Here is a 24,615-nt window from a genome sequence, read left to right on the forward strand (position 1 = left end):
CCATGCTGCATTGGTGCAGGGGGGACTGTGTTGCTGACGTCCCTTCCCACCCAGAGGAAGAGGTCCTCCAACTCTGTGTTGTCTCTCTCCTTTGGTCGGTCTCTCCAGAAATGAGCAAAACTCGTCAACCATCACGTTGGTTTTGGGCCTTGAACAATAACGAGGACAAAACTGGAGCCTGCCGAGTTCTGAAGCCACCTGTTATACAGAATTCCTGCCCCACCACCAGGGAACCTCCACACTGGCAATGCTAATCACCTGGGCCCAGCCGCAGTACTGTGCTGAAAGCTCTAGGGTTCTCCTGCTCCCTATTGCTGACCTTAGCACCGTCTCCTTTCTGCTTCACTGTTATGGGTGAACTTCATGCCTGTGAATGTGAAGGGACCTAATGGCGTTGACTGGAGCTACACACAGTGCAGGGAGATGAAGCGGCACCTATCTACAGATGTGTGCACCCACCGGCGAGCTGCCAAAGATTCCCCTCCCGCGTGTCCCAGGGAGCGTGCACATCCTCTGAGCCTGCGTGAGGGAGCCGGCCAGAATCCCTGCTTTGGACACACCAGGAGACTTGTCTAGTAACTGGGTCACAGCAGAAGTTGCTGAATCAGGTAGAGCTCTGCCTTTAGCACAAGGGATAGCAGCTGATGCTTTTAGATGTGATAGTCGTGGGTTCAAGCCCCACCGTTGGCCCCGAGCAAGGCCATTGTTTGCACGTACGCTAGGGAAACTCACACTCTTCCTCCCAGCCTGTGAGCACTGAAGCAGCGAGCCCAGAAGCAGCTTCCTAGATCACGCACAAACTCCCCTCCGCTCCTGTTTGTCGAGTGCTCCCGAAGAGCCGTCTCGCCCGTGATTGAAGCCTCGCTCACGTCACCTTATTTAACCGCACTTTCCATCATGTGCTGAGATACAGGCTCGTTAGCGGCACGTACGTACGCAGAGGCACATCAGCGGAACAATTTCACCACATCGGCAGCGGCGGATTAGAAATTGCAATTAGTTTTATTACCCAACTAGCACGGGCCGAGCAGCTAATGAAGCAAATCATGAGATCGGGGGTGGGGGGGAAGCATGGGGAGGGTGAGTAGGATGAAATATTCATGATTTCCAACCCCCTGCTCTTCAGATGGCACAATCGCTGATGCCCTGCCAAAGCCACATAAATCACTATGCTCGGCAGTGGAAGAAAATCAGCCTGGAGATTAACTCACTCCAGGGAGTTGTGGCCTATTTGGAGAAATAATGGCCAGGAGGGACGGCGGAGGCAGGCGGGGAGGGGGGGCAGGGGCAGAATTGAGTATCTCTGTGGGGAAAAGTGTTGCTTCTTTGGAAATAGCCATTTCAAAAATGAACCGAAGCCAAGTTCTGACCCATGGAAATAGCTGCCAGGTGTGGTGGAGTCCCGGCATGCAGCATAGAGGGAAGGAAGGGGCTCCAGCGTCCCGTCTCTGAACCATGGAGCATTAATGCAGGAGCACTGAAGCGGGGGGTCTCCTGGGTAGAAAGCTGAGAGGCCTCTGAAGCTGTTAGAGGATGGAGGGATCCAAGGTGGCTGCAGATGAAAAGGGGACAGAGGGAAATTCACAAGACGCTGGTAATTGACCGGAGGGCTTCTGCAGAGGGCATTGCCTGCATTCAGCATGGCCTCCTCTGCGAAAGAGCAGCAGGACAGATGGACAGCGTGTAAATAAACCAGCTATGCCATGCTGGCTCCGTGCCACCTCTGGCTCTGCCATTGCAACCTGAGCACCTGCAGGGCCCTGGGTTTGGCTACTGCTTTGTCAGGGCCAAGGGCAGCTGTTGGGCTTTTGATTCTTAAGCATCTGAGCCACATCTCCATTGGTCCTTGCTTGGGAGCTGGGACGTGCCCAATACTTTGTGCTTTGCGGGGGAGTTTTTCCTTCCAAATTCTCCTGAGCCAGCCAGTGCGGGCAGCAGGATGCTGGGCTCAGAGCTGCTCTGCGAGCCAGCCTGGATCAGAGCGGCTTGAAACAACCATCCATCCCCCACAGCCGCTGGCTAGAGACAGGCTTTGTCTGGGGAAGAGGTGGTTGCTCTGTTTCCTATGGCACGGCCATGTAGGGCTAACTGAGTTCTCCTCCAGTGTAGGTCTGAAAGCAAACACTGGGCCCTTCTCCTTGGGAATGGTTAGCATCCACCCTGCCTTTGGTGGCATCCTCCGAATTTTGATGACGAGCTCCCATGTCATGCCAGGAGCTGTAAAGGGCCCCAAAACATCCGGCATGAGGCCATTGCATTGCAACACAAAGGTCCTGAGATACAAGCTTCTGCACTGACCCCACCACCACCTGGGAAACAACACGCAGACACTCTGGGGGGTGTCTTGGACTCACAGCCATGGCGGAGACCATCTGAGCCGCACATGCTACCAGAGCCTGAAACGTGCTTGGAACCCGGCGTAGCCACCTCCTGCTGCCTCAGGGAGTGAAGGTGAAAATGCACGGAGAGCACGGCCGATTGAGGCTGTGTGGGTTGGGCAGCGCAGTACCGAAGGCAAGACTGGTTCACAGAGCAGAGAGCAGAACTCAGCAGAGCCCGGCTGAAGGATGATGTGTGGGATGATCTAGATGTGTGGAACGGGTGTAAGCGCCGGCGAGGGCACGGCGAGGGTGCCCTGGGGTAGAGGAGAATTTAGTTCGACTTTCAGGAGCTCTTTCTGCTGGAAAGGGGGCCATGGTTGTGGAAACATCTCCCCAAGGGAAGGGGCTGTGGAAACAGCCTTTTAAACATGGACTGAACAACACACGCTCGACCGGGGGGGGACGGGAGGGGGACACAGACTCCTGTGCGGGCAGCTGCAGGGGAGGATCAAGACGGGACCTGGCAGGGCACCTCTGCTTTGCACGAGCTAGGCAGGCTGGGCTCAGGAGCCATCCACACATCCGGGCGCTCGGGTGCACGGGAGAAGCGACCTGCGTGTTCTTGGAAGAGAGGAAAAGCGAGTCTTAGCGCGCCCTCTGCTGGCTGTCTGGGGCAATGGCCACACTTGTGACTGGAGAGGGCCATGCAGACCCCTCCGTGTGTGACCAGAGTGACCCCCCAGGGCCCCACTTGGGGAGCCCCTCCCCCCGATCTGCTGCGGGCTGGTGCACATCTTGATCGTGTCTTAAAAAAAAAACAACCAACCCAGCTACAGCCACGTTCCCAGTGCCCTAAACATCCGCCTGCACAGTAACTCCCCGTGGGTGCTCACATGCCCCTCCTCCGCAGAGAACAGTCAGCGGGGTAAAGCGATTACGAACCTGAGCTGCTCATGCCCTGAGCTCCTGCGTGTGCCAGGTTGGCTCAGGATCGGCGTCCCATTAGTGCTGGTGTTATTCGTGACGAGCGTTGATATGGCCCGGCTGATTTACATAGCACTTGGCTAAGACCCCAAGCCCACGGTGCCTGTCGCAGAAAGCTTGGGGTGTGCGTCAGGCGGACAACAGCCCAAGGAAGGCGAGAGCAGGGGTAGATCCTCGGCGGAGGGGATCAGGCTGAGGGAGGGCAGAAGCAGGGAGCCCAAGGGTGGAGAGGAAGGTGGAAGAAGTTTGCTCAGCAGAGGGGGATGCAGGAAGTGGGGGTGTTATTGAGGAAGGAAGAGACAGGGACTGGGGGTTGATCCAGCCAGAGCACCAGGGGGGGAGGGGGTTTCTGCCCCTGAAGGTTGGACAGAGCGAAGGGTAAGTCCTGGAGGAGGAGGTTACTGAGGCCAGGCCAGATAACGGTGCTGTGCTCAGGAGCTGGGCGTGGGGCTGGAGAGGACGGACGGGGTTTGCGGAAGAAAGATGAGCTGTTTGATTTAAGGCAGTAGCGAGTTTTAAATGTGCCTGGCATGTCCTTTGTGCAAGGGGACACCCTAGGCAGATCTGTCTTGGGTAAGCTGCCCTTGGACTCTCCATTACTTTCTGTTTGCTTAGAAATCAGGTTGTGTGTAAATATTATTATGTATGGCATGAGAAATAACTGCCTGGGACCAGAGGTGGTTCCCAGCTTGCAGTAAATGGCCCCAGCCTGGGGGAAATTCAGCTCCAGAACTCACTCTGGGCTTTGCAGACAGTGCCCAGGCCTCTGAGGTGCATGACAACAAAGCTTCAAAACTTCCCAGTGCCATGTCCCTGCTGCTCCTGGGAGGACTGAGAGGGGAGCAGCAGACAGACCCTTCTGCGTAGATCCACAGCACGGGGAGGGCGTCACTGCGACGTCTCTTCCGTGAAGCTCTAGCTGCCAGACTGATTTTGCGATGGACACCGTAGACCCGTGAGGAATATTGGAAGGCACGAATGAGTTCCAAAATGGTGACACACAAATACATTACCCTGAGTCAACATGCACAGATTCCACCGGGACGGTAAATTGAGCTTCGGATAGACTAGACCAAAGAGCAACAAGAAGCAAGTTTACTTTCAATGTGGAGAAAGATTTCCTGAGCACTCCTTATCTGCCCAGTCATGCTGCTCACAAACTCAGAACAGTCGCTCCAGCAACCAAAGAGTTAAAAGGGTGGGGCAGGGTCAAAATAAGCCTTCAGGGCTGAACCTGCAGACTCCTGGCCAGTGCCTCCATCGGGACATTGAGAGGGAAGGAGCAGTAGCTGCACCAGGAAACTGCGTCATTAGAAACGATCAGTGCCGGCCCATTAGTTGTAAATTTCATTTTTCTTTTTTTCCAAATCCTATTTATGAGCCCCGTTGCCTGGAGTTTTTCCATCATGGACAGTCATTTCCCAGGAAAGGGATCAGAGGAAAGAGCCAGGAGAAGATTCTTCCAACTGTTTATTTTATGTAAATTCAGAAAAAGAAAAGCCGGGGCTGCATGTCCCAGGTAAGCGACTGAACTGTATCTCACCAGAGGAGTGTGGCTCTCCGCACTGGGCTACCCAGCTACAGTGAGGTGGGCAGCCAGATGCAGTCACTGCCCCAGGCAATCGTGTTTAGGGCTCCCAAATGTAACCGTTGGCTGATTCTGTAGCTGGAGTCACACAGATACTCGACACCTACCTCCATTTCTAGGCACCTAAGAAAACCTGGGCCTAAGTGACTTAGGAGCCTAGCTTCCACTGGAAATCTATGAAGCTCAGGCTCCTAACAGCCTGATTTTCAGCAGTCCTGTCTTTTTGGAGGACCTGGGAGCTGCAGATGCTCAGTGTTTTTGAAAAGCAGCCCAGCAGCAACTCCAGCATTTTTTAAAGACTCCCCCCGCCTGTGCAAACCGTGCCGCATTTCTCACTGTGTTGATCTAGATGGGCACAGCTCTGGGTCCATGTGTGCAGGGACCCTCAGGGCCCTGCTGCATGGGGAGCCATGGTGCAGGGAGAGGGGCGGGCTGGAGCCAAGCGGAGAACTCCTCCGGGTGTCCTGCCTCTTCCAGCAGAATCCAGAGGTCCTGTCGTGGGATGAGTGCACGAGGAGTGCTGGCTGGGTCTGATTGCCTGTCAGAGGGCACCAGGGGAGGGGGTTAGGATCTGAAGACCAAACACAGTGGAACACACAGGCAGATTTTGCTTATGACATACCGTCTGACGGCTTCCTTCCCGACTCCACTCCATGCCCACTTGCCACATTGTCCAGGCTTTACCCCCAGAGCAGCTGTGGCTCGGTCCCTTCTTGGAGAGCCAGGAGAGCCATGCTCCCCCCTCTAGGATAACGCCGCCACTCTCTCCCCACCCAGAGCTGGTGCAGCGAGAAATGGCTTTTCCGTCTTGGGACCCAGGGCTGCTCCATGGAGAGTCCTTGCCTCTCATTTCCCCTCTGTAAAAAGGGGGTATTGTTAGTTACCTCCCAGAGACTGACCCAGTGAAAGGGGCCTGTGATCCTGGGTGCCAGCTGACCGTGTCAGCGGAGGGGGACCTTGTCTGTATCTAGCCAGCCCCGTGCAGTCCACGTGGCAGTCGCCAGTTTCAAGGAAGAATGAGGAGGAGGCTGCCGCAGCATGAAACTGTCTTCTGCTGGGGCAGCGGCCTCTCCCTCCCTCTTCCGCTGATGGGGGAGCCGTGAGTCCCAGCTGGATGAGCCCCTGGCGTTTAGGGTGGCGGGACGCCGTGGCAGCTTTCCCCAGGGACGTCAGAGGTGTGTCTGGTGGTCGGGGTGCAGGGAATGATGGAGAGGCACAAGCGGTTCCCCTTGGCTTGCCAGCGTCCTGGCCCTGCCTCGTGCCGGGGGAGTTTGGCACAGAGGCACCGGAGGGGCACTATCGCCGACGGGCACGCTAATTAATACATGGAATGAAACACCCGCCGCAGTCACCCGTCACTACACACACAAATTACATTTTACATGTTTTTTATTTACTGTGTCACTTTTAATTAAATCCTTGATCGCTTGCTAGAGGGGCGTGGCCTGGTCCTGCCTGTCTGAGGTGGGAAGGGCACCTGGAGGGGCCCAATCCGGCCTCTTGTACTGGGAGGGGAGGGAATCACCAGGAGCAGTGCTGGGGAAGCAGAGAGAGAAGTGGGAGGATTTGAAGCATGTCTGAGTGGGGAAGAAGTCCTGGATGGACTTGGTCCCTTGACTTGATCCCACTAATAAGAGAGAAGAGGCTCCAGCGGAGAATCCCAGGAGTGAGACAACAGAGAGAAAGGGGTGTCTCTGAGCCCTTCACATGGGGAAATCCACTCGGTTGGCAGGATCAGGCCCTCTGCTCACCCACCTTCCTAAGTCTGGCAGGGGGATTTAACGGAGCAGCTCGCTAGTGAAGGTTGAGACTCAGGTGCTGTTCATTTACACACAACCCAAAGCAGCTGGGCCCAATCTCCCTCTAAGGTGCGAAGGAGCCATTCAAGCAAAGAAGGGTGGGGAAATGAGCACGTTGCAAGGCACAGATACAAGCCACGTCACTGTTGAGAGGCCAGCAGCCTTCAGATGCGAAGCTCGGCACATGGATGACGCACCGAACCTGGTGATCAGGATCAGGATAGGAATGGAGGCATCCTACGTCCATCAGCCTGGCTTGGTAACTTGCCTTAGTCTTTAGCAAAAGTATTTGGCACTTGACGTGAAAGAAGATTTTCCAAAGGACACCTCTGAGTCTCTCTCCAGCTCCACCTTCATGAAGCTTTGGTTATGAAGTCACTCAGGGACTATTTGTATTATGCTGAAAGGACTTGGAATGACTCGTGGGTGTTAAGGCTACAGGACAGTTTCTGTTCTCAGCCTCTGTTTTTGGTGACTGTCAATGTTCTGAAATCATCTCCCTTCAGGCTGAAATTTGCCAACCATGGTTGTGGCCCAAAAGCGATCTTAGTTGGTTTAAAGTTTGTGCAAAATCTGTTCATCCATTTTTGAGAGGGAAAAGAAAGAAGGAAAAAAATACACACATTCACCACTTCAAAACCAAAAACACCCCTTTGCATTCTCTTTTTGAACTTCTCTACTGCAGAATCAGCAGTGGGCGGGAAGTTGAAATATGAGAGAGAAATAGCCCTTTCTTGGAAGTGCTTTAAAATATTCTGAAGAAACTCAGTTTTGGGTTCACTCTCTGAAAATCAGGACTTATGCATGCATGGTCATTTTCTATGGCGTTGTCTTGCTAAGCACATAACTGTATAGCTAAGGTTCCATTGTACCTCCTGTGGGGCCATCGAGGCTACATACACAGCTGCTTAGTCCCCTGAATTACTGCAGACACACCAAAGCTGCTTTCCAAATGCATCAGTGAAAAATAGGGACAGCTACTGCTTTCCCCACCAAAGAATGCCCCCAACCAGCCAAGGGAGCTGTGCACTGCGCTGGGACTCAGGAGGTCTGAAGTTCCTGAGGCAAATTCAAGCCCGATAAAAGGAAATACTCTTTCATGCAAAATGTAACTAGACTGTGGAACTCATTGCCACAGGAGGTCACCATGGCCCAAGAAGTGGATTGGACACTTATAGGAGGAGATCAAGGCTATCCAGAGCTATCATAGCTAATGAGAGCAAAAATGATGGAAGGGAGATGAAATCTCAGGCTTCAAGATTTAAGCCAATCTCTAACCATTAGAGACCAGGATGAGTCCTATGTGGGGGGCAGTTTATCCCACATCTGCTAGTGCAGGTCTCTGACACCTCCCTCTGAACCATTGGGTGCTGGCCACCGTCAGAGACAGAACGTGCGCTGGGTCAACCGTAGGTCTGAGCCAACCTGGCAATGCCAACATCCCTTCTCCACTGCTGAGTGGCCTAAATAACACTCTGCCCTTCAAAGCTCTTATTTAGCAAAGCCCCGTACCACTCCTCCAAGAGGTCAGGCCAGTCCCATTGCCCCCATCAGGGTCAAAAAGACCCGGAGAGGTTGAAAGCACTGCAGAGAAAACAGACTTCCATCCCTCCCGGGCCATGTCTGCACTACAAAACGATCGCTTGTTTCCTCGTGTCGGCACTCGGATCGATCATAATGTCAGCGTGGGGCATTGTGGAACAGCTTCTGAAATCCAGTAACAGTCGACGTTAGCAACGCAGCGTCTGTGCTGACACTGGGTCAGCCTAATTACATCACCCATGACTCTACGCCGCGCGGGGAGGGGCTGTTAGTAAATCAGCGCAGAGAGGCACTTACGTAGGCAGGAACCACGTGTAAGTGAAAACACTTCCACAGCTAGATTGACACCAGGCCACTTACGTCGAACTCACCCTGTCATGTAGACCAGGCCTGGGTGTGTCTACAGTGCAAAGAAAAATCCATGGCACTGAGTCTCAGCGCCCAGATCACTTGACTCAGGTTCATGCAGGCTGAAGGGCTGAAAACAGCAGCTTAGACCTTCCCCGCTTGCTGGGTTTCAGACCTGGGCTCTTACACTCAGCACCACGGGTTTTTATTTGTAGACAGACTCTCTTTCCTGCCTCTGATGCCTTCCATCAACCATGGGTAGGCAACACAGAAGTCCAGGAGAGATCAGTAAGGAGTCAAAATGGGGGAGGGCTTGGGAACAGCCATTTCTATCGGAAGACAAGTTAGTTTAAGAAGAAAGCAAGAGAGAAGGTGTGCAGAGGCGTGGGTTAAATATCAGACTTTATCCGCAAGGCCCTGAGCGGTATATTGTGTGTGTTGTTCAGAGCAGACTTCATACGGTAAATACCTCTTGGTTATGTGAGTGGGTGATGAAGAGCCCATAGTCCAGGCTGTGAGAGCAAAGATTTGCTCAGGAGACGTTGTATAAAATTCCCTCCTGCCATGTTGTGCAGCAATCCTGTGTGTTAGTTGGCTGTTGCTCTCCTCCCCAGAGTCAGCTGCATTTCCACAGTGCCCTGCATACATCACTTTGCAGGAATAAAAACCATCATACAAATGTAAAATAGCATGGTACCTACTGCTCATGCTGACAAACTCTGTTGGGATATCTGTGTTACAAGTACATGCCCCAGGAACCTTATTTAGCCAAATGCCAGCAAATGGTAATGATGGCCACCTAATCAGGACGGTATTAGCATAAATTTAGTTAGTGCAAAGTAGTCTAACAGTGAGTAACCAGGTGTTAAAATGTAAACTCTGCCCAAGATCTCTTGCAACCAGAGTAACCCCTGTTAATCTACCAGTAATAATCATGATCCCAAGCTCTCATCAGCAGTAGATCTCACTGCGCTTTACAAAGAGAGGTTGGAATCATTACAGATGGGGGAACTGAGGCATAAGAAAGTGAGTTGACTTGCTCAAAGTCACCCAGCAGATCCATGACATAGCCAGGACTAGAACCCAGGTCTTCAGAGTATCCACCTGGTTTAGCTCTGATCTGCTATCCAGCATAGTGCTTTTGCTAGTCACCTCTATTGTCTTCAGCTGTTTTGACTACAGAAAGGGGATTGCTTTCTCCTTCTGTTGATTATCTTTGGATCCAAGACCCACCTCACAGCAACCACTAGCACGTTTCAGCACAACAATACATCATGCCATTTTTCCTACAAGCGAAGATACCCACCTGTGGCATCTTTTGGTCCTGCTCATTGCTGTGTATACTCAATGCACTATCGCTATACCTTGTGCAGTGTTTAACACAATGCAGTCCCAACCACATTACAGAGGTTTATTAATAATAATATAACAACAACAAGAAGCTAAGAGCGAATGGAGATTTCTTGTTTCTTTCTTGAGGTATTGTGTGTATTGATCTATCTTTGGTACCATATAAAGCTGGGTTGATCGATGCCCACAATTAAATGAGGAGGTTATGAAATGTAACAGTGTCCAGTGAAATCTGCCATTCCCCCCCTCCCTTTTTCCCCATAGAAAAAAACAGTGAAACAAGAAATCATGCGAAATATACTGATACCACAACTCAGTATGTGCATCTCGCTGAGAAACAGCATCTGAGATACTGACATCATAAATTACTGGTTGGATTTTCTGTCCGCAGAAGGAAAAACATCCTCTTCAATGTATAGGGCATGGTACAGTAAATCTATTCAGATCCGGCCCTTAGAGAGAAGAGAACAGGCCATATATAGCAGACTAAGGGCCAACGCGGGATGTGGCCCTAAATCAATATAAATATTCTCAGGTCAATGACGTTAATAAAAGTTCCTTACCCCATGCAGCATGTGTGTATCTAAGACGTAGAAAAAACTGTCTGATATAGGATATGATTTGACAAATAATGCGTGTTCACGTCAGTGAAGACTGTTTGGTACATGCGCAAGGGGGTAGAGGAAAGGCTGGGCATGCAACCCTGAGCTGGGCATTCGTTGACTACTGAGTGCGTAAGGGTATAACTCTAACATTCTGCTGCACCGATTTCTTTCTATGGAATAAGAGTATATTAGCAAAGGATGCTCCCGGCGGCTTTAGTTCCAGCCTCTCCCAGCACGAGGTGCTGTGGGGAGGGGCCAGGAGCGCTGGCTATGCGGGGAGCTCCCGGCTACTCCAGTCCCCACCTCTGCAGTGCGCAGCGAGACGTGTTTATTTTCATTAATGAAAGAAGATGCTGGTTTTGACTTTGCCACTGTGCCATTCAGAAAAGGTTTGGAAGGCACACCGCCCACCCTGGCGGGGCGTCAGGACAGAGACCGCAGGAGACTCCAGAGAGATGAATTTTTGTTTTCTCCTCTTTGCTCTCTATTGTGTACGCTGAAGGAGATCTATCCATAAAGCACATTCCTCACCCCTGCTAATGTGAGTCGCAGAGTGTGTGCTGCGCCATTGATTGGCTACCAGGAGGAGAGGACCAGAAAAGGCCTTTGGAGACAAAGGGGGACATAGAGCACTGTATGGAACCTTGGGCACCTGCTTAGTCTAATGGACCAAGGTGAGAGGCTGATTTTCCTCTTATGACTCAGTTCTTGGACTTGGCTGAATCAGTGCTTATCTCTGGAGCCCTGTTCCCCTCGTATCTGGCTGTCAGTTCCTTGGGCAGGAGATCTGGCCCACCAGCAGGCCTGTGCCATTTGCAGCACTTGTGCTTTTGCACCACAACGCTGGCGCGGTTTGGAAGATGTGTGGTTTTTGTGAGTACAGCTCTGTTTTTGAGAAGGCGTGTGTGAGAGGGAGCAAATGAGGCCTTGTGTCTATGGGTTTTGCCATGTGCCTGAATTAACTGGAATTAATTGCCTATTATGGAAAGGTTTATTTCTCAGATGGAGGAAGTATGCCAGTAGTTACTTAAAAATGAAAGGCTTTTATATATTTTATTTAATTGATTGATTGATTGATTGATAGGCTTGTTTATGGTGTCCATCCCTTAGTGTCTGAGCACCTCACAGGCACTCCTGGTTTTATCTTCATTTCCCTCTACTATTGTCCCCATTTTACAGATGGGGAAAACTGAGGCACCACTACTAATATTAGCTGCCGATCTGACAGAAGCTAAACCTTGATTTTCAGAGGTGCTGAGCTTCTGTTGACTCCAGTTGGAGTTAAGGGTCCTTAAGACCTGACAGGTCAGAGCAAATTTTTCAAGAGCTTCACATCAAGCAACTCTGATTGTGTCACAGTTGCCTCCATAAAAAGCATTGTAGAGATCAGAGAGAAAGGGGTCTTATATTACAGTCTATTAACCCATTCTGTGCGCCGCTGTCCCATTGCACCCTGACCTCAGACCATCTGATAAGATCCCTCCCATAGCTCAGGGGCAATTCGCATAATAGTAACTAATAATAAAATGAATGGGGACGTGTTTTTCTTCATGGCCCCAGCAGGGGCTCATTAGGTGACCCTTAACTGGATAAACGTAGGCCCAAAGTTGGGAGTGGATCGTGTGGGCAGTGGACAGTCCTTGTTTCCTCTGTTCCCGCTTATTGCACCCCCTGCTCTTTGCAGCATGATTCATCTGGTGCCTGGCCTGGCAAGCTAGCTCGGATGTGCCTTGAGCCATTGAGAGAAGAGTAAGAAGGATGATGAAGTAGCACAAGAAGCTGCTACCCAAGTGTATCTGCGTGGTGTTATTGATATGTGATCCTGTAGGAAGAGACTGTGTCGTCATTTATGCCTACGAGCGGGTGGAGTTAAGGTTACATGTGTGACCTAACCTTTGGCTTTTCCTGGTTTCTCAGTGCTTAGCTGTGTCACCTTAATGTTCTGCTCACGTAGGTTTTTCCACTAGAGTCTGTTAGGATTGTTGTGAGGTTTTGGGGGTTTTTTACAAGAAAATACGATGGATAAGGAGAAGACATTTTAAAAAATAAACAAGGAAAAGGAAGAGAAGTTCCAGTCTTCAGTTCTGTGAAACTCCACAGCTGGCAAGAGAAATGTTGGTACATTCCATCGCCTGGCACTAGCACCCATCGCATACATCTTTCAACGTGCCCTGCTGCAGCCTGGTCACCCAAAGGTGTTCCAGGGTGGGGCTGTCCCTTGCACACCCAGGCTTCCCGGCATCTTTGCCCGTGGCTGAAGCAAGACTGGGATGTGAGGGAGTTTGGTGCAGGCCTCCCTTACCCTGCCCTCCGAGGAGCTCAGGCCCAGGTCTTCAGAGGTAGCTTCTTAGGAGCCCAAATACCTTTGACAATCTGGGCCTAACAGCCTAAATAGACAGGACAGGCAAAGGGCAGAGGGACACCCAGCAGGTCAGGGGCAGAGCTAAGTGGTCCCCCTGGATAACACTGCCTCAGTAGTCACAGATGCTGCCGTACAGCTTAGTGACAACTGACAGCAGAGCTCCGATAGCTGTCTGTCTGTCTGTCTGTAGGGGGTTCGAAGGGCATCATCCCATTAAGGATGGGGAGGAATTGCCAAGGAGGCGTTAGGGAGGAATAGGCAGAATTTCCAGAGTAAAACTGAGCCTGGAACCCAAATCCAGCCTCCAAGCAACAGACACCAGGCGGGCCACCCGACCTTGGCCGCAGGTAGTAGCAGAGGCAGGTTACCAGACTAGATGGACCATTTGGGGTCGGGTTTGCCTGCAGGATCTGCAGGAGGAGTGTAGCTAGCAGATGGTGACTGCTCAGTAAGGGGCAAGGCAGAGTAACTTGGACAGAGCTAGGTAGATAGGAAGGAAGGATAATGAGACAATCTATATCCACCACCCATGCTAGGGAGTCGGTGGGTGTCCTGCTCTGCAATGGAGAAGAGTTGGCTGTTACAGAATATTGGACTCATGAGAGAGCCTGGATCTGGATTTCTGGCCTGCATGGCATGGACTCTGGGTGCAGAGAAGAACTGGACCTGAATTTCTGAGCCCCCTGGCTCGGGGTGCCATCCCTGAGTGGAGGTGGGGTGTCTCTTTTCTCTGGGTAGCTGTCTCCTGAGAGCAGCCTGGGACCTTTATGTTCAGGTACAAGAACGGCTGCTTAAGGAAGATTAATCTCCTTCACACAAGGTCACTGAGAATGCAAGCAACCAAAACCAGTGTGACGGCCAGAGAGCGGGTCCTGGGGGAGACCAAGAGCAGCTCTGAGGCAGTGGCCTTGCCGGCTGGCTCAGTGCTCTCCAGTTGTGTCCTGTCCTCACTAGACAGTGGCCCAGTCACCCCCACTGGGATGTGCAAACAGCGCGGCAGGAGGTGCCAGCAAAGGGGAGCAACAGAGAGATCGGATGCAAAACTGGCCCTGATTGCAACTCCCCAGAGCCCTGATGGGACTGGATTGCCCAGTTTTCTCGCCTCACCCAGCCTGAGATGGGCTCTGGCTGCAGCCCCCCAGGGCATGAACCTGCTCGGAGTAGTGTGCTAGCTAGTCGGGGTTTCTGGCCGTGAAACACTTCACATTCTGAGCGCCTGCGATCAGCGTTGGCCATTCCACGGTGAAGGCTGGTGCCCCCGTTGGGCAGTGGGAAGCAGCAGGGCTAGGGGGATGCCCGGTTTGTCTTTTCCTCTATTTCATTTTAGGCAAGACATGGCTGTGCTTTCAGGAGTGGCATTCAAATCCACAAATCCCTTCCTTGAATTCTGGCTTTTAAACTGCCCCTGCAAAGCCGTGAGCTCCTGGGGCTGAGTTCCCAGCAAGCCTGGGCTTCTTCAGAGCCTGCTGGACCCCTCGGACACCCCTGCTCTGGGGATCAGGTCCCCCAGTGCCAAATTCTCCACAGGTGCACGTGGGAGCAGTTAGTGCTGTAGCCTGAGATCTGAGATGCCTCTCTCTTTGCAGACATGGTTCTGGCCGTTGATCTGTTTTGCCTAAGCTTTTGTGCCGCACCTGCCATATCACGGTGGGGCCAAGGCACCGTTGGAGAGGAAATGCTCATGTGCCCTTTGGATGGAAGAGAAGGGATTTGTTTCCTATCTGTTCCCTGCCTCTTCTCACCTGCCTCCTGCCCATGGATGGATACCACCATTCAGTGTTCCCAGCTCCTTCACCAGGGTGTACTTCAAACCCCAGACAGACGGGGTGGCTTGCGGGGGCATTCAGCTTGTCTACCAGTCTCAGGGGTTGCCAGTCTCCTCTGCTCCAGATACATCCCCTCGGGCACTGGGGTATGGAGAGAGATGCTTTGTTCTGTGGCTGGGTCTGGCAGGGTTGTGAACCCTGTGAAATCTCTTCTGAGTATGTTTCAAGCCCAGAGAGCAGGAGAGGGTCGGGTCCCTTCCAATCTCTATGTGATCTTTGCATCAGGAGCAGGGTCTCCCCAGGCTCTGAAATGTCCATGTGGGGTGACACAGAGAGGCAGGGCCAGGAGAGCGGCTGGATCAGGAGGGCACTCGCCCGGCAGGTGCAGAGTTCCAGGGTTTCTCCTGAATGAAAGAAAAAAGCCGGGGAGCTCCATGCCTTCCCGCTTCCAGAGAGCCAAGACCCTCAGCGGGAGTAGGGCAGAGTTTGTTTGGGAGACTCATCAGCCTGAAAGTGATCTATGGGACTCAGACCTCCTCATCCATCACCCCCCGTGCCCTGTGGCCCAGCTCACCCTTGCACCACTGCAGGAGCTACCCCATTCCCCCCGCTCTCCATCACCCCGCCTGCAGCATCCCAGCATCTCCCCTGCCCCCTGGCTCTCCACTCAAGTGCCAAACCCATCCTTCGAGGCTTCTTGAAGAAACAACCCCTTTTAAAGAGCGACTAACTGTGTGCCTGTCCCATGCACTTCACCAGTCCCGGCCCCGTTTGATTAATCACCGAGTCAGACTGCTCCAAGCTCATCGCCTGCCTTAATAGCGGAACAATTTTAAATCTCTCTTTGCCGGCATCTTAATTGCTTTTGCATCAGGCACAAGGGTTGGCGTGCATGCAGAGTGGGACAAGCTCCCGAAGGGCCCCTCCTCTCAGCTGTTGTCTCTTGGGCACTGGCTGATGGAGGAGGGACTCGAACACGGCCCCATCAGGGACAGACCCAATTTATTTCCCATCTGCCGCGGGTACCTGGCGGCAAGCGCGTTCCGCAGGCTGGAACGTGCCTCCTGCAGCTCCGGAGTGAAACTGTCACTCTGGGCGGGCTCCTTGCCCACGAGACAGTCCGACTGGGAACCTGACACCTGCCTGGGGGGGATTGTCTGGATCTGTGCAATAGGGTGTAGAGGAGACATCCGGAGTCCCTGCCAGCTGCTGATCAAGAAAGAAACCTTTCTTTCACTAGTGGGATTTCACTAGCGATGCAGCCAAGCCGAAAGATGATGGTTCACAGTCCCCCCCAGCCATGGAGCTTAGCGGTGTGATGACCCCCGTCTTGTCCCACCCTGGCCTTTGAACTAGGGACCTCCACAGCTGCGGTAGCAGACCCCTCTCTTCTGCTGAGGACCAGGCAGAGAGCAAGCCAACCCGGAGTCATGCAGACACAGGAGAAGGCCCCCAGCTCACGGCAGGAGGGCAGGTCGATTCGGCAGTGACAGGCTGGGTGGCAGCTCAAGCCGACAGTCCCAAGCTGCAGTGGGGTCGCTCGTGGGGCAATGGCTGCTCTTGGTGGGCAGCTGGGGCAGGACCGGACCTTCCATTGCAGGATTGGGCGTCAGCAGAAAGAAGGCTCTGGGTTTGTTTGTTGAACTGTCTTCGTTTGGGTTAGGTTTATGGGGCCAGACCCTGCCCTGACCCAAGCCAGCTCACCTCAGAGCAGCTGTCTGCTTACACTTCACGGGCTGGGCCTAGGGGCACCAGGGCAGGAGCGGGCAGGCGCTGGTGGTTGTGAGTGGGTAACAGAGACGAGGAGGAGGAAGGAGGCGGAACCCGGGTCCAGGGGCCGGCACAACACAGTGGGGGGGGCAGACCGGGAGGGTGCACGGAGCCAAGGGGCGGCAGCACCGTGCAGAGCAGGACCCTGATGCAGGGGCAAAACCCATGGCACTGAGGAACCATGGAGGATTTGTGGGTGGAGTCTCACTGGGTTCCTGCCGTGGCTGATCTGCTGCTCCGCAGCCCAGACAGAGCTGGGTAGCTCCACGATGATCCGTGACAAACCAGGGCTGGCCTCTGCCTGGTGCTGGCTTCCTCGTTCCCGGGTCTGGCCTTTGGGGGCAGCTCCCAGCCCCTCATGGAGTCAGGTGCCTCCCGCTCCCAACGCACCCTTTGTTGGCGCTCTGCTCTCGGGGCCCCCGCCTTGTAGCTGTCATTCCCTGAGCCCCCTACCCTCCTGCCCCACTGAGACCCCAGCGTCCTCTTTGCCTCCACTCTGCCTCCTGTGCCCTGCTGCAGGAGTGGGGGGTCTCCACACCACACCTGCCCTGTATCGGGCGAGGCCCAGGGGCTGCTGAGTGAGCGCCAGGACAAGCTGCGGGGCCAGCAAAAGCCACGTGGTGGCACACCGCTGAGATTCGCGGCAGAGCTGTGGCTGCTGGGTGGCGCAGTCTAGATCTACGCCGACCTGCACCAGTGGAGGACATGGCCCAGTGGCCCATGTGCTTCCTGGCCAGCCCCTTGTGGGCCGAGTCTGTGGAATGAACGAGGTCCTCTCCCTAGGTCTCGTACACCCCTGCTCAGCCCGTCCGTGTTCTCTCCCTTCCAGCCACCGTGATCCTCAACGAGCTGAACTGGACCGAAGCCCTGGAGGACGTGTTCATCGAGAACCGCAAGGCAGACCCGTCCCTGCTGTGGCAGGTCTTTGGCAGCGCCACGGGCGTGACCCGCTACTACCCAGGTCTGTCGCGCCTGCATCGTGGCTTCCTGGGGGAGGGGAAGCATGGTGGCGTGGCCCTGAGTAACCGCAGCAGCCTCACACACCCCTGCTGGGAGGCAGGACATGCCCGGAGTAGGACTGGAGGGCAGCTGCACAGCGCCCCTTAGTGCCAGGCCGGGCGGGGGGAGCAAAGGGGCCGAGTTCAGGCTTTGAGATTCACAGCAGTGCCTGTGAGTTACGCACTGTGATGCCGACACCCAGCTCCTTGTGAGCATCCAGCCCCTCCTCTGGCAGTGTTAGCCATGGCCGAGGACGTGCCCCCATACCGGCCACGCTCCTGCTGACGTCCCCTCCCCTTCCGCAGCCTCACATCTCCTCTGCTTTCATTGCAGCCACCCCATGGAGAGCGCCCAACAAGATCGACCTGTACGACGTTCGCAGAAGGCCTTGGTGAGAGGGGAGGGGGATGGTCCCACAGGAGGTGGGCGGAGGAGGGGGCTGCATGTGAATGACATACAGGGATGGGAGGCGGGCACACTCTGATTCGGAGCGTCAGGAAGGCCTACCATAGAAACCAGCGCCCCAGATCTGAGCACCACACGTGCTGGGGAAGTTCAGCCCCTGTGCGAACCGGCCCCGGTCTGTACCACGGGCCAAACGGGCACAAAGCCTTGGTGGGAGCCAGGATGTTAATGGGAACTGTGCAGCTGGGGCCTGTATGTAACCGGCTGAGATCCAATGTTGGCACACCACAGAGCGGGAACGGAGATGTACAGGGCAGGTAGGTGGGGGGTCCAGTCTTCTCTGGGGTGCTGCTCCTGCCTGGGGGGCAGCTGCAGGTACAGACCTGTGCCTGGTAGGGGAGGGTTGCTTCCCTCTCCAGAGACATTAGCCCTTCCCTAGGGATGTGGGACAGCAGTGGAAGTGCCTGGGTCATTGCCCACACTGAAATGGTTAAAACGCACCCTTTGATTCTGGAGTACAGGAAGAGGCCTGGTTTCCATGGAGCCAGCTCCATGCTGGATTAAGGCCACACCCACTGGTGTCAATGCAGATTTTACCGTTATCCAGGCCCATGTCCAATTCGCTGTGGGTTTCTATTAAGCTCTAAGCCTCAATGAAGTTTTGTGGCAATGAGTTCCGCAAGCTAATTGTGCACTGCGTGTAGAACTATTTTAATGGGGGGAACGCCTCCGATCCCATCCGCTCTGGGTAGCTGAGTCTTTCTTCAGAGGCTGTGTCCTCTTGCCAGTGGGAGAATGTCACTACAAACAGCTACCTTGAAAAAAGATGGGCTGGCTTGGTATCTATCTTACGGCGTTATGCCGCTGCCCATCATCGTGGTATCTGGGCACCTTCCACGTAAAATCAGTTAGCAAAGGTGAAGGCCCTAGTGGACTTCATGGAGTCTGGCATGTCACCTGCTGAAAGTTTGCTTGGTAAAGTGATCTTTTTGATTGGCTGTTTGCATAGCAGAGCTGGTCGAAAAACAAAAATAAACATTGCAAAATCGAAAGCATTTTCCTTCTGATATTTTTCAGAATTTTTCTTCTTGAAATTTTTTGCAGATTTTTTCCCCGTTTTCACAAATGAAACTGAAAATGTTTGAAAACAAGAATTTTCTGTTTAGAATGTAACAGTCCCACCATGTGACTAAGCCAGCCAGTCGGAATTGGTAGCGAAGGAAACAAAGAAACAAAACTTCGCAAGCCAATAAATCAAAAGATTAAAAAAAAATCTGTCAAAAATACATGTCAAAAATCATGTAAAAAACATGGAAATTCTGGGGAAAAGTCCTAAGTGTTTTGATAAAAAAGAAAAGCCAAATGTTGTTGGGAAATAATAATCACAGCTCTTATCAGTAGATCTCAAAGCACTTTACAAAGAAGGTCAGTGTCATTAGCTCATTTTACAAATGGGGAAACCGAGGCACAAATAGGGGATGATCATGTGACTTGCCCAAGGTCCCACAGCAGAGCTGGGAATAGAACTGAGATCTCCCAAACCTCTTTTCTATCTACTAGACTACTCTGCCTCTAAGAAAGTAGCTACTTCTGGGGACCCACCTTCCATACAGCCCAGCAAGTTCTCAGGCACAGAGAACTAGGCACTGTTGTAGCCAGCCGTTTGTTTTCTTGGGGCTACGCCCTGTATCAAGGTCTCCAACAGCTCAGAGACACATAGGGCTGTGATATCAAAACTGACCTGGTCACACAGAGCATTGACAAGAACCAGGAGCACTGATGGGCAACAGCCCCAGCCTTTCAGCTACTGTAAATTGCCAGCGCTGCCATGCATTGGCAGAGCATTCTTGGCAATTGTATGTAAATGAGCACAACAAGCCCCTCCCACTCCCAGCACTGCTACAACAAGCAGCTATTAAAATGGAGATGGGTTTACCTAGGCCAGGTGAACGGCTGCTCAGGCATCTCCTTCCTTCTCTTTCTCTCTCCCCTCTTGCCTGCATCTTCTCTTCCCCCCTCTCCCTTCCTCCCTCATGGGGAAGCAGCTAGGTAGGATGAAACTCCAGGTCTAGGAGCAGCCAGCTCTGTCCAATTTTCATTTCACACATCGTTGGCATTGGAAAATGGATACAATAACACAGGCAGGGGCATCCGAGCTGCAGCTTTCGGCTCCTTCTTTCCCCCCTCCCTTCCCTTCACGCCTCCGGAAAAGACAGAGGGTTAGGTAGATAGATCCTTAGATACAGACAAACCGGGCTGATCATCTGCCTTCTTTTCTCCCCCACTGGAGATGATAAGCATGGGACTCATTCACAGGCAGCACTCACGTAGGATCCTGTTCAAAAAGAAAAACAAACAATGCTTGAAAGCTGGAACCAGAAGGACAGTGAGAGAAATACGAGGCACAGGGACAGACTGTGTTTAGGTGAGAGCTGCAAGCATCAATTTAGCCACACATCAAGTTAAGCATGATTGAATCAGTTACGATCAGTCCAGGTAGAGAAGCTAGCTCTTTAGGGCTTATTATTCCATCATAGATGCAGGGTGCGTGGGATTTCCTATTTATTTGGCTCTTTAACTATTCAGGTGGTTTCCTGTGATGCAGGGGGTAATAGAAAATATAAGGGTGCTTTTGCATCCTTACATTCTGCTTTGATCTTTAGGTAAACAGTCTTCTTCCAGCACTGAGGTTGCTTCTGCTTAGGTGACAGCGTTTTTGGGTGGGTTTTTTGTTTGCCTGGCAACTGTTATAATTTCTTACCCATGGTCTTTAGCCCCTTGCTGTCCAAACAGGTATTTACCTCCTGGAAGGACACAGCAGGAGGACCCCCTGAGCAGAAAGAAGCCCTGGAAGGGTAACAAAGAGAAAAAATATCAGAGGCAGGGAAGATTTTTATGTTTAATAGCCAGCATTTGCATAAACAGTAGCAGCTTGTTTAAAGTCTGTCCTTTAAACTCCAGGTCCCTGCTTTTCTGGAGACAGATAAAGCCGCATCCCTACAGGGCTGGCTGCAGAACGGATAAGAGTTGCTCAGGAGAGACGCGGGCATAAGTGTGTTCATGTGCACAGTGATGCACGCGAAGGTGATGGAGTTAAAAGCACCTACATTAGGCAGTGAAAGCACTAAGGCTCAAATCCTTAAGGAAATTTAGGAGCCTAAAGTTAGGAGTTACGTGCCTAAATCCCTTTGAGAACCCAGGCCTGAATTTTTCTTTAAGTGACATTAGCTTTCCTCTCCCCCCTGCAGTTTCTTTAATCATTTAGAGGCATTTAGGGCTATAACATGCTAAACTAATAACTAAGCACTTAAATAGATAGCCCAAGCCAGATCCTCCGCTGGTGTAAAGCAGTGCACTCCCGCAGATGAGGATCTACCCCACTAGGGGCAATGTGAGCATGTGAACAGTCTGAGAACTGTAACTTTTCCATTGTCTGATGTTTCTGGGTCTACAGCCCGGCTCCTGCAGTCAGATCCATTCATCCCCCTGGCATTCTCCTGGAGTCAGTGGCGCTCTGAACAGGCAGAAGGATTAGACTGCAGGGCAGACCCAGATTTTTAAATGAAACATTGCTTTGCTGTTGTTTTTCCATTGAATTTCCATGGGTATTTTAAAGGGGGAAAAATCACCTGTGCTTAATAATATTAGGTTCTGATTCAAGAAAGCCCTTAAGCATGTACTTAAAGTTAAATATGTGCTGATATGCTTTCCTGAGTAGTGAGGCTTTCCTCACTTATGACCTTAGTATTTAAATGGTCCAGTAGGCTATGCAAGTTCACACCTCATTGGGGTGAATGAGCTGAGCAGAGTGTTTCTATCATCTCTCTGTCTATCCAGCTGAGGTGATGGAGCTCCTCTGCATAGCGTGGTGATAAAACTATTTCACCACACCATCATGAACTCCATGGTGACCAGTCTTCAGTGGCATAAATTGTCATAGCTCTATTGAATTCAGTGGAACTCTGGACAATTTATACCCCTAAGAATCTGCTGAGAGAGAAATATTTCATGATAGTGTGAGATAAATGTTTTATCACCAGGATACTTGCTTATCTTAGTACTTACCTGCTGTATCTGAGAGACAGGGTAGGCGTGGTAATGTCTTTTATTGGACCAGTTTCTCTTTGAGAAAGACAAGCGTTCAAGCTTACACAGAGTTCTTCGGATCGGGGAAAAATACTTGGAGCATCACAGGTGAATACAAGGTGGAACAGATAGTTAAGGATAAGGAGTTGCAAGAGACCATTCAAGGAGAAGTGGGCAGTTAACCCCTCCACAGTCGTAGGACAAATGAAGGGTTATTGAGTTACAGTTTGTTGTAAAAAGCCATAAATCCAATGTTTTTATTGAGTCCCTGATCTTTAGCATCTAGCAGCAGCTTATGGCAGAAACAAGATCGCTGCAGGGCAGCTTTGTGTTACCAGGGCCTGATCTGGCAAATGCCCCAGGGAGAGGTTGGAGTCAGCAGGAGCTTTGCACACTGAGGGCATGCAGGGCCGGGCCCAAAGCATGTGCCTACTTCCCATTGAAATCAGTGGGGTCAGGCCCGCCGCAGCTCCTGGCTGCAGGGCCACGGGTTTGTATGCTTTCCTCTAAGTGCACAGGCGTGTGTGGGATTTCAAGAGGAGTGTACCAGCCCAACCTTGCCCTGTCACCAGCCTGACAAATAGGACAGAGTGGTGGGAGCGTGCACCCCAGCACCAGTCAGGTTCTCCCTTTGACAGGAAATTAATGGCCCCACCATTCTGGTTAATTGTCTTTGATTGCGCCGCATTAATTATTAACTTTCCTCGCTTGCCGCGGCTGTGCGGGGCTATTAGGGAAGGAGTGTGTGCTCTCCCTCCCAGAGCTTTCTTGTGGAGAACAATCCTCGTCAGCTCCAGCACAATGGTTCTGGTAGCCCCACCATGAGGCCTCTCTCCTCAGCAGCAGCAAAGCACTTCGGCACAGGCTTAAGTCAATGGGATTTTAAGTGCATTCTTCGAGCTAAACGGGCTGACGTGCTATGCGGCGATGGGGCTGGCCTCCCAGGCCTGCTCCTCGGAATGGCGCTCAGTTCCTAACGCTAACCGAAGTCCTACTGTTGTAGAGAGAGTGGGCTGTGAGCCCTCCAGGGAGCGGCTAGGAGACCGATATGCCCCACCTGGGCGGTTCTAGACGGACGAACACGGAGGCTGGACCCTGAACGTGGAGCGCAGTGGAGGCTGCTACACGTGGAGAGCAAATCCCCCTCCAGCCACAGCTGGGCAGGTTCCACAGTCTGAGGGATGTCTGCACTGCAGAGCTAGCCCTGGTGATCGGCCCCTGGGTTGGGTTAGCCTAGCCCAGGTGTGAGCAGCCACCCTGCAAACCAGACCTGAGTTATTTCCCCCTCCTCCCCCCAACTGGTGCTGCTCTGCCCCATGCATGTCACTAGGACTTCTGGGGGCACGTCCCATGGGTCTCTGTGCTGCTCTGCGATTCTCTCCCAGTGAATGGGGGGAGCACGGGGCTGTCCTGGGCGCATGGGGGGAATTGTGGAAAGGCACCAGTGGACTATCGGCGCATGGTTTAGCCTGCATCCTCACTGCAGAATGGAGGGGTTACCAGTCTGAGTGGAAGCAGCACCTCGGCTCTGACCCACCCCCTGAGGCAGCCTGGTTTCAGAACACCCCCACGCTTTCCTGAGAGGGTTTGTGTGTGGATGCGGGGAAAGTATATGGGGCTATGCCTGGCTAAGAACCTGGGCTAACTCTGCAGTGAAGGCAGACCCCGAGGGTACGTCTACACTGCAATAAGAGACCCGCAGCACGGCGTGCCGGGGCCTGGCTCAGTTGACTTGGGCTCGGGCTGACAGGATTGTAGCCCTGGGGCTCTGAGACGCTCCCCCGGGTTTCAGAGCCCAGACATCTATGCTGCTGTACTTAGCCCGAGAGGCCACAAGCCCAATTCAGCTGACCCAGGCTCTGCGACTTGGTGCCATGGGCTTTCTTTGCAGTCTAGACGTACCCTCAGTGACCTTTGTCTTATGTCTTACGCTAGCCCTTTTCCCCTAACACTGCCCAGCTGTGGGGCTCCCAGTAGCCGTCAGCAGTAAAACCACAGCCCTGCCAGGCCCTGCTCAGAGCAGCTGCGTACAGCCAAAACATGAGTGCCTTGCGTATGAGAGCACCTCCCCCAGTGCTGGGGCTGGGCAGGCAGCAATGGGAAATTGTAAGGGGGAAGCGTAGGGCAAAGGGGGCAGAGAAATGAGGCACTTTCTCCCTTCAGAACAGGCGGCCACCTCAGCTCTGGGTTAAGGTGCAGCTGGGCTGCAGTCTGAGTTCTCCCTCACCCCTGCAGAGCTGGCTCTGCACGGCAGGGCAGATGTGCACAGGAAGAGCCCTCCTGGGACAGGAGCAGGGGATGTGGCAGGACAGGCCCTGGAGTTAATCCCAAGAGTTAGTCCCACATTGCAAGAGGCAGTATGGCCCAGTGCGCAGGGCACCGGTGAGGAGTCAGGAGACCTAAGTTCACAGGTGACCGTGGCCACGTCCCGTCCCCTCTCTGTGCCTTTGGGTCCCCTTTGGCTGTCTGGTCTATTCAGAGTGGAAGCCCTTCAGTCTGTTTAGAGTGTACAGCGCCTGGCACATTGGGGCATGATCTGAAGGTCCTACTGTAAGACAAATAACAATATGCTTCAAGCAGAGTCATGTGATGGTCTGAAAGTCTGGCCTGCCAAGCTCCTTAGCTTCCCCTTTCCTTCTCCAGGCCAGGGCCCAGCACACAATTCCTGCAAAGAGCCATCGGGACGGTCC

General features: G+C 52.7%; 1 protein-coding gene across 1 annotated transcript in view; it reads left to right on the forward strand.

The window, feature by feature from the left end:
- Nucleotides 1-24,615, forward strand: part of CACNA2D2 (calcium voltage-gated channel auxiliary subunit alpha2delta 2) — a 467,666-nt gene that overhangs the window by 366,587 nt on the left and 76,464 nt on the right. The window contains exons 7-8 of the mRNA XM_067561187.1: nt 17,265-17,396; nt 17,768-17,825. Of these exons, the coding sequence (XP_067417288.1) occupies nt 17,265-17,396; nt 17,768-17,825 (190 nt within the window). The remainder of the gene's footprint in view (nt 1-17,264; nt 17,397-17,767; nt 17,826-24,615) is intronic.

Source organism: Emydura macquarii, unplaced genomic scaffold (genome assembly GCF_026122565.2).
Source record: "Emydura macquarii macquarii isolate MOO-44397 ecotype Brisbane River unplaced genomic scaffold, CSIRO-AGI_Emac_v2 contig_2369, whole genome shotgun sequence".
NCBI classification, from domain to species: Eukaryota; Metazoa; Chordata; order Testudines; family Chelidae; genus Emydura; species Emydura macquarii.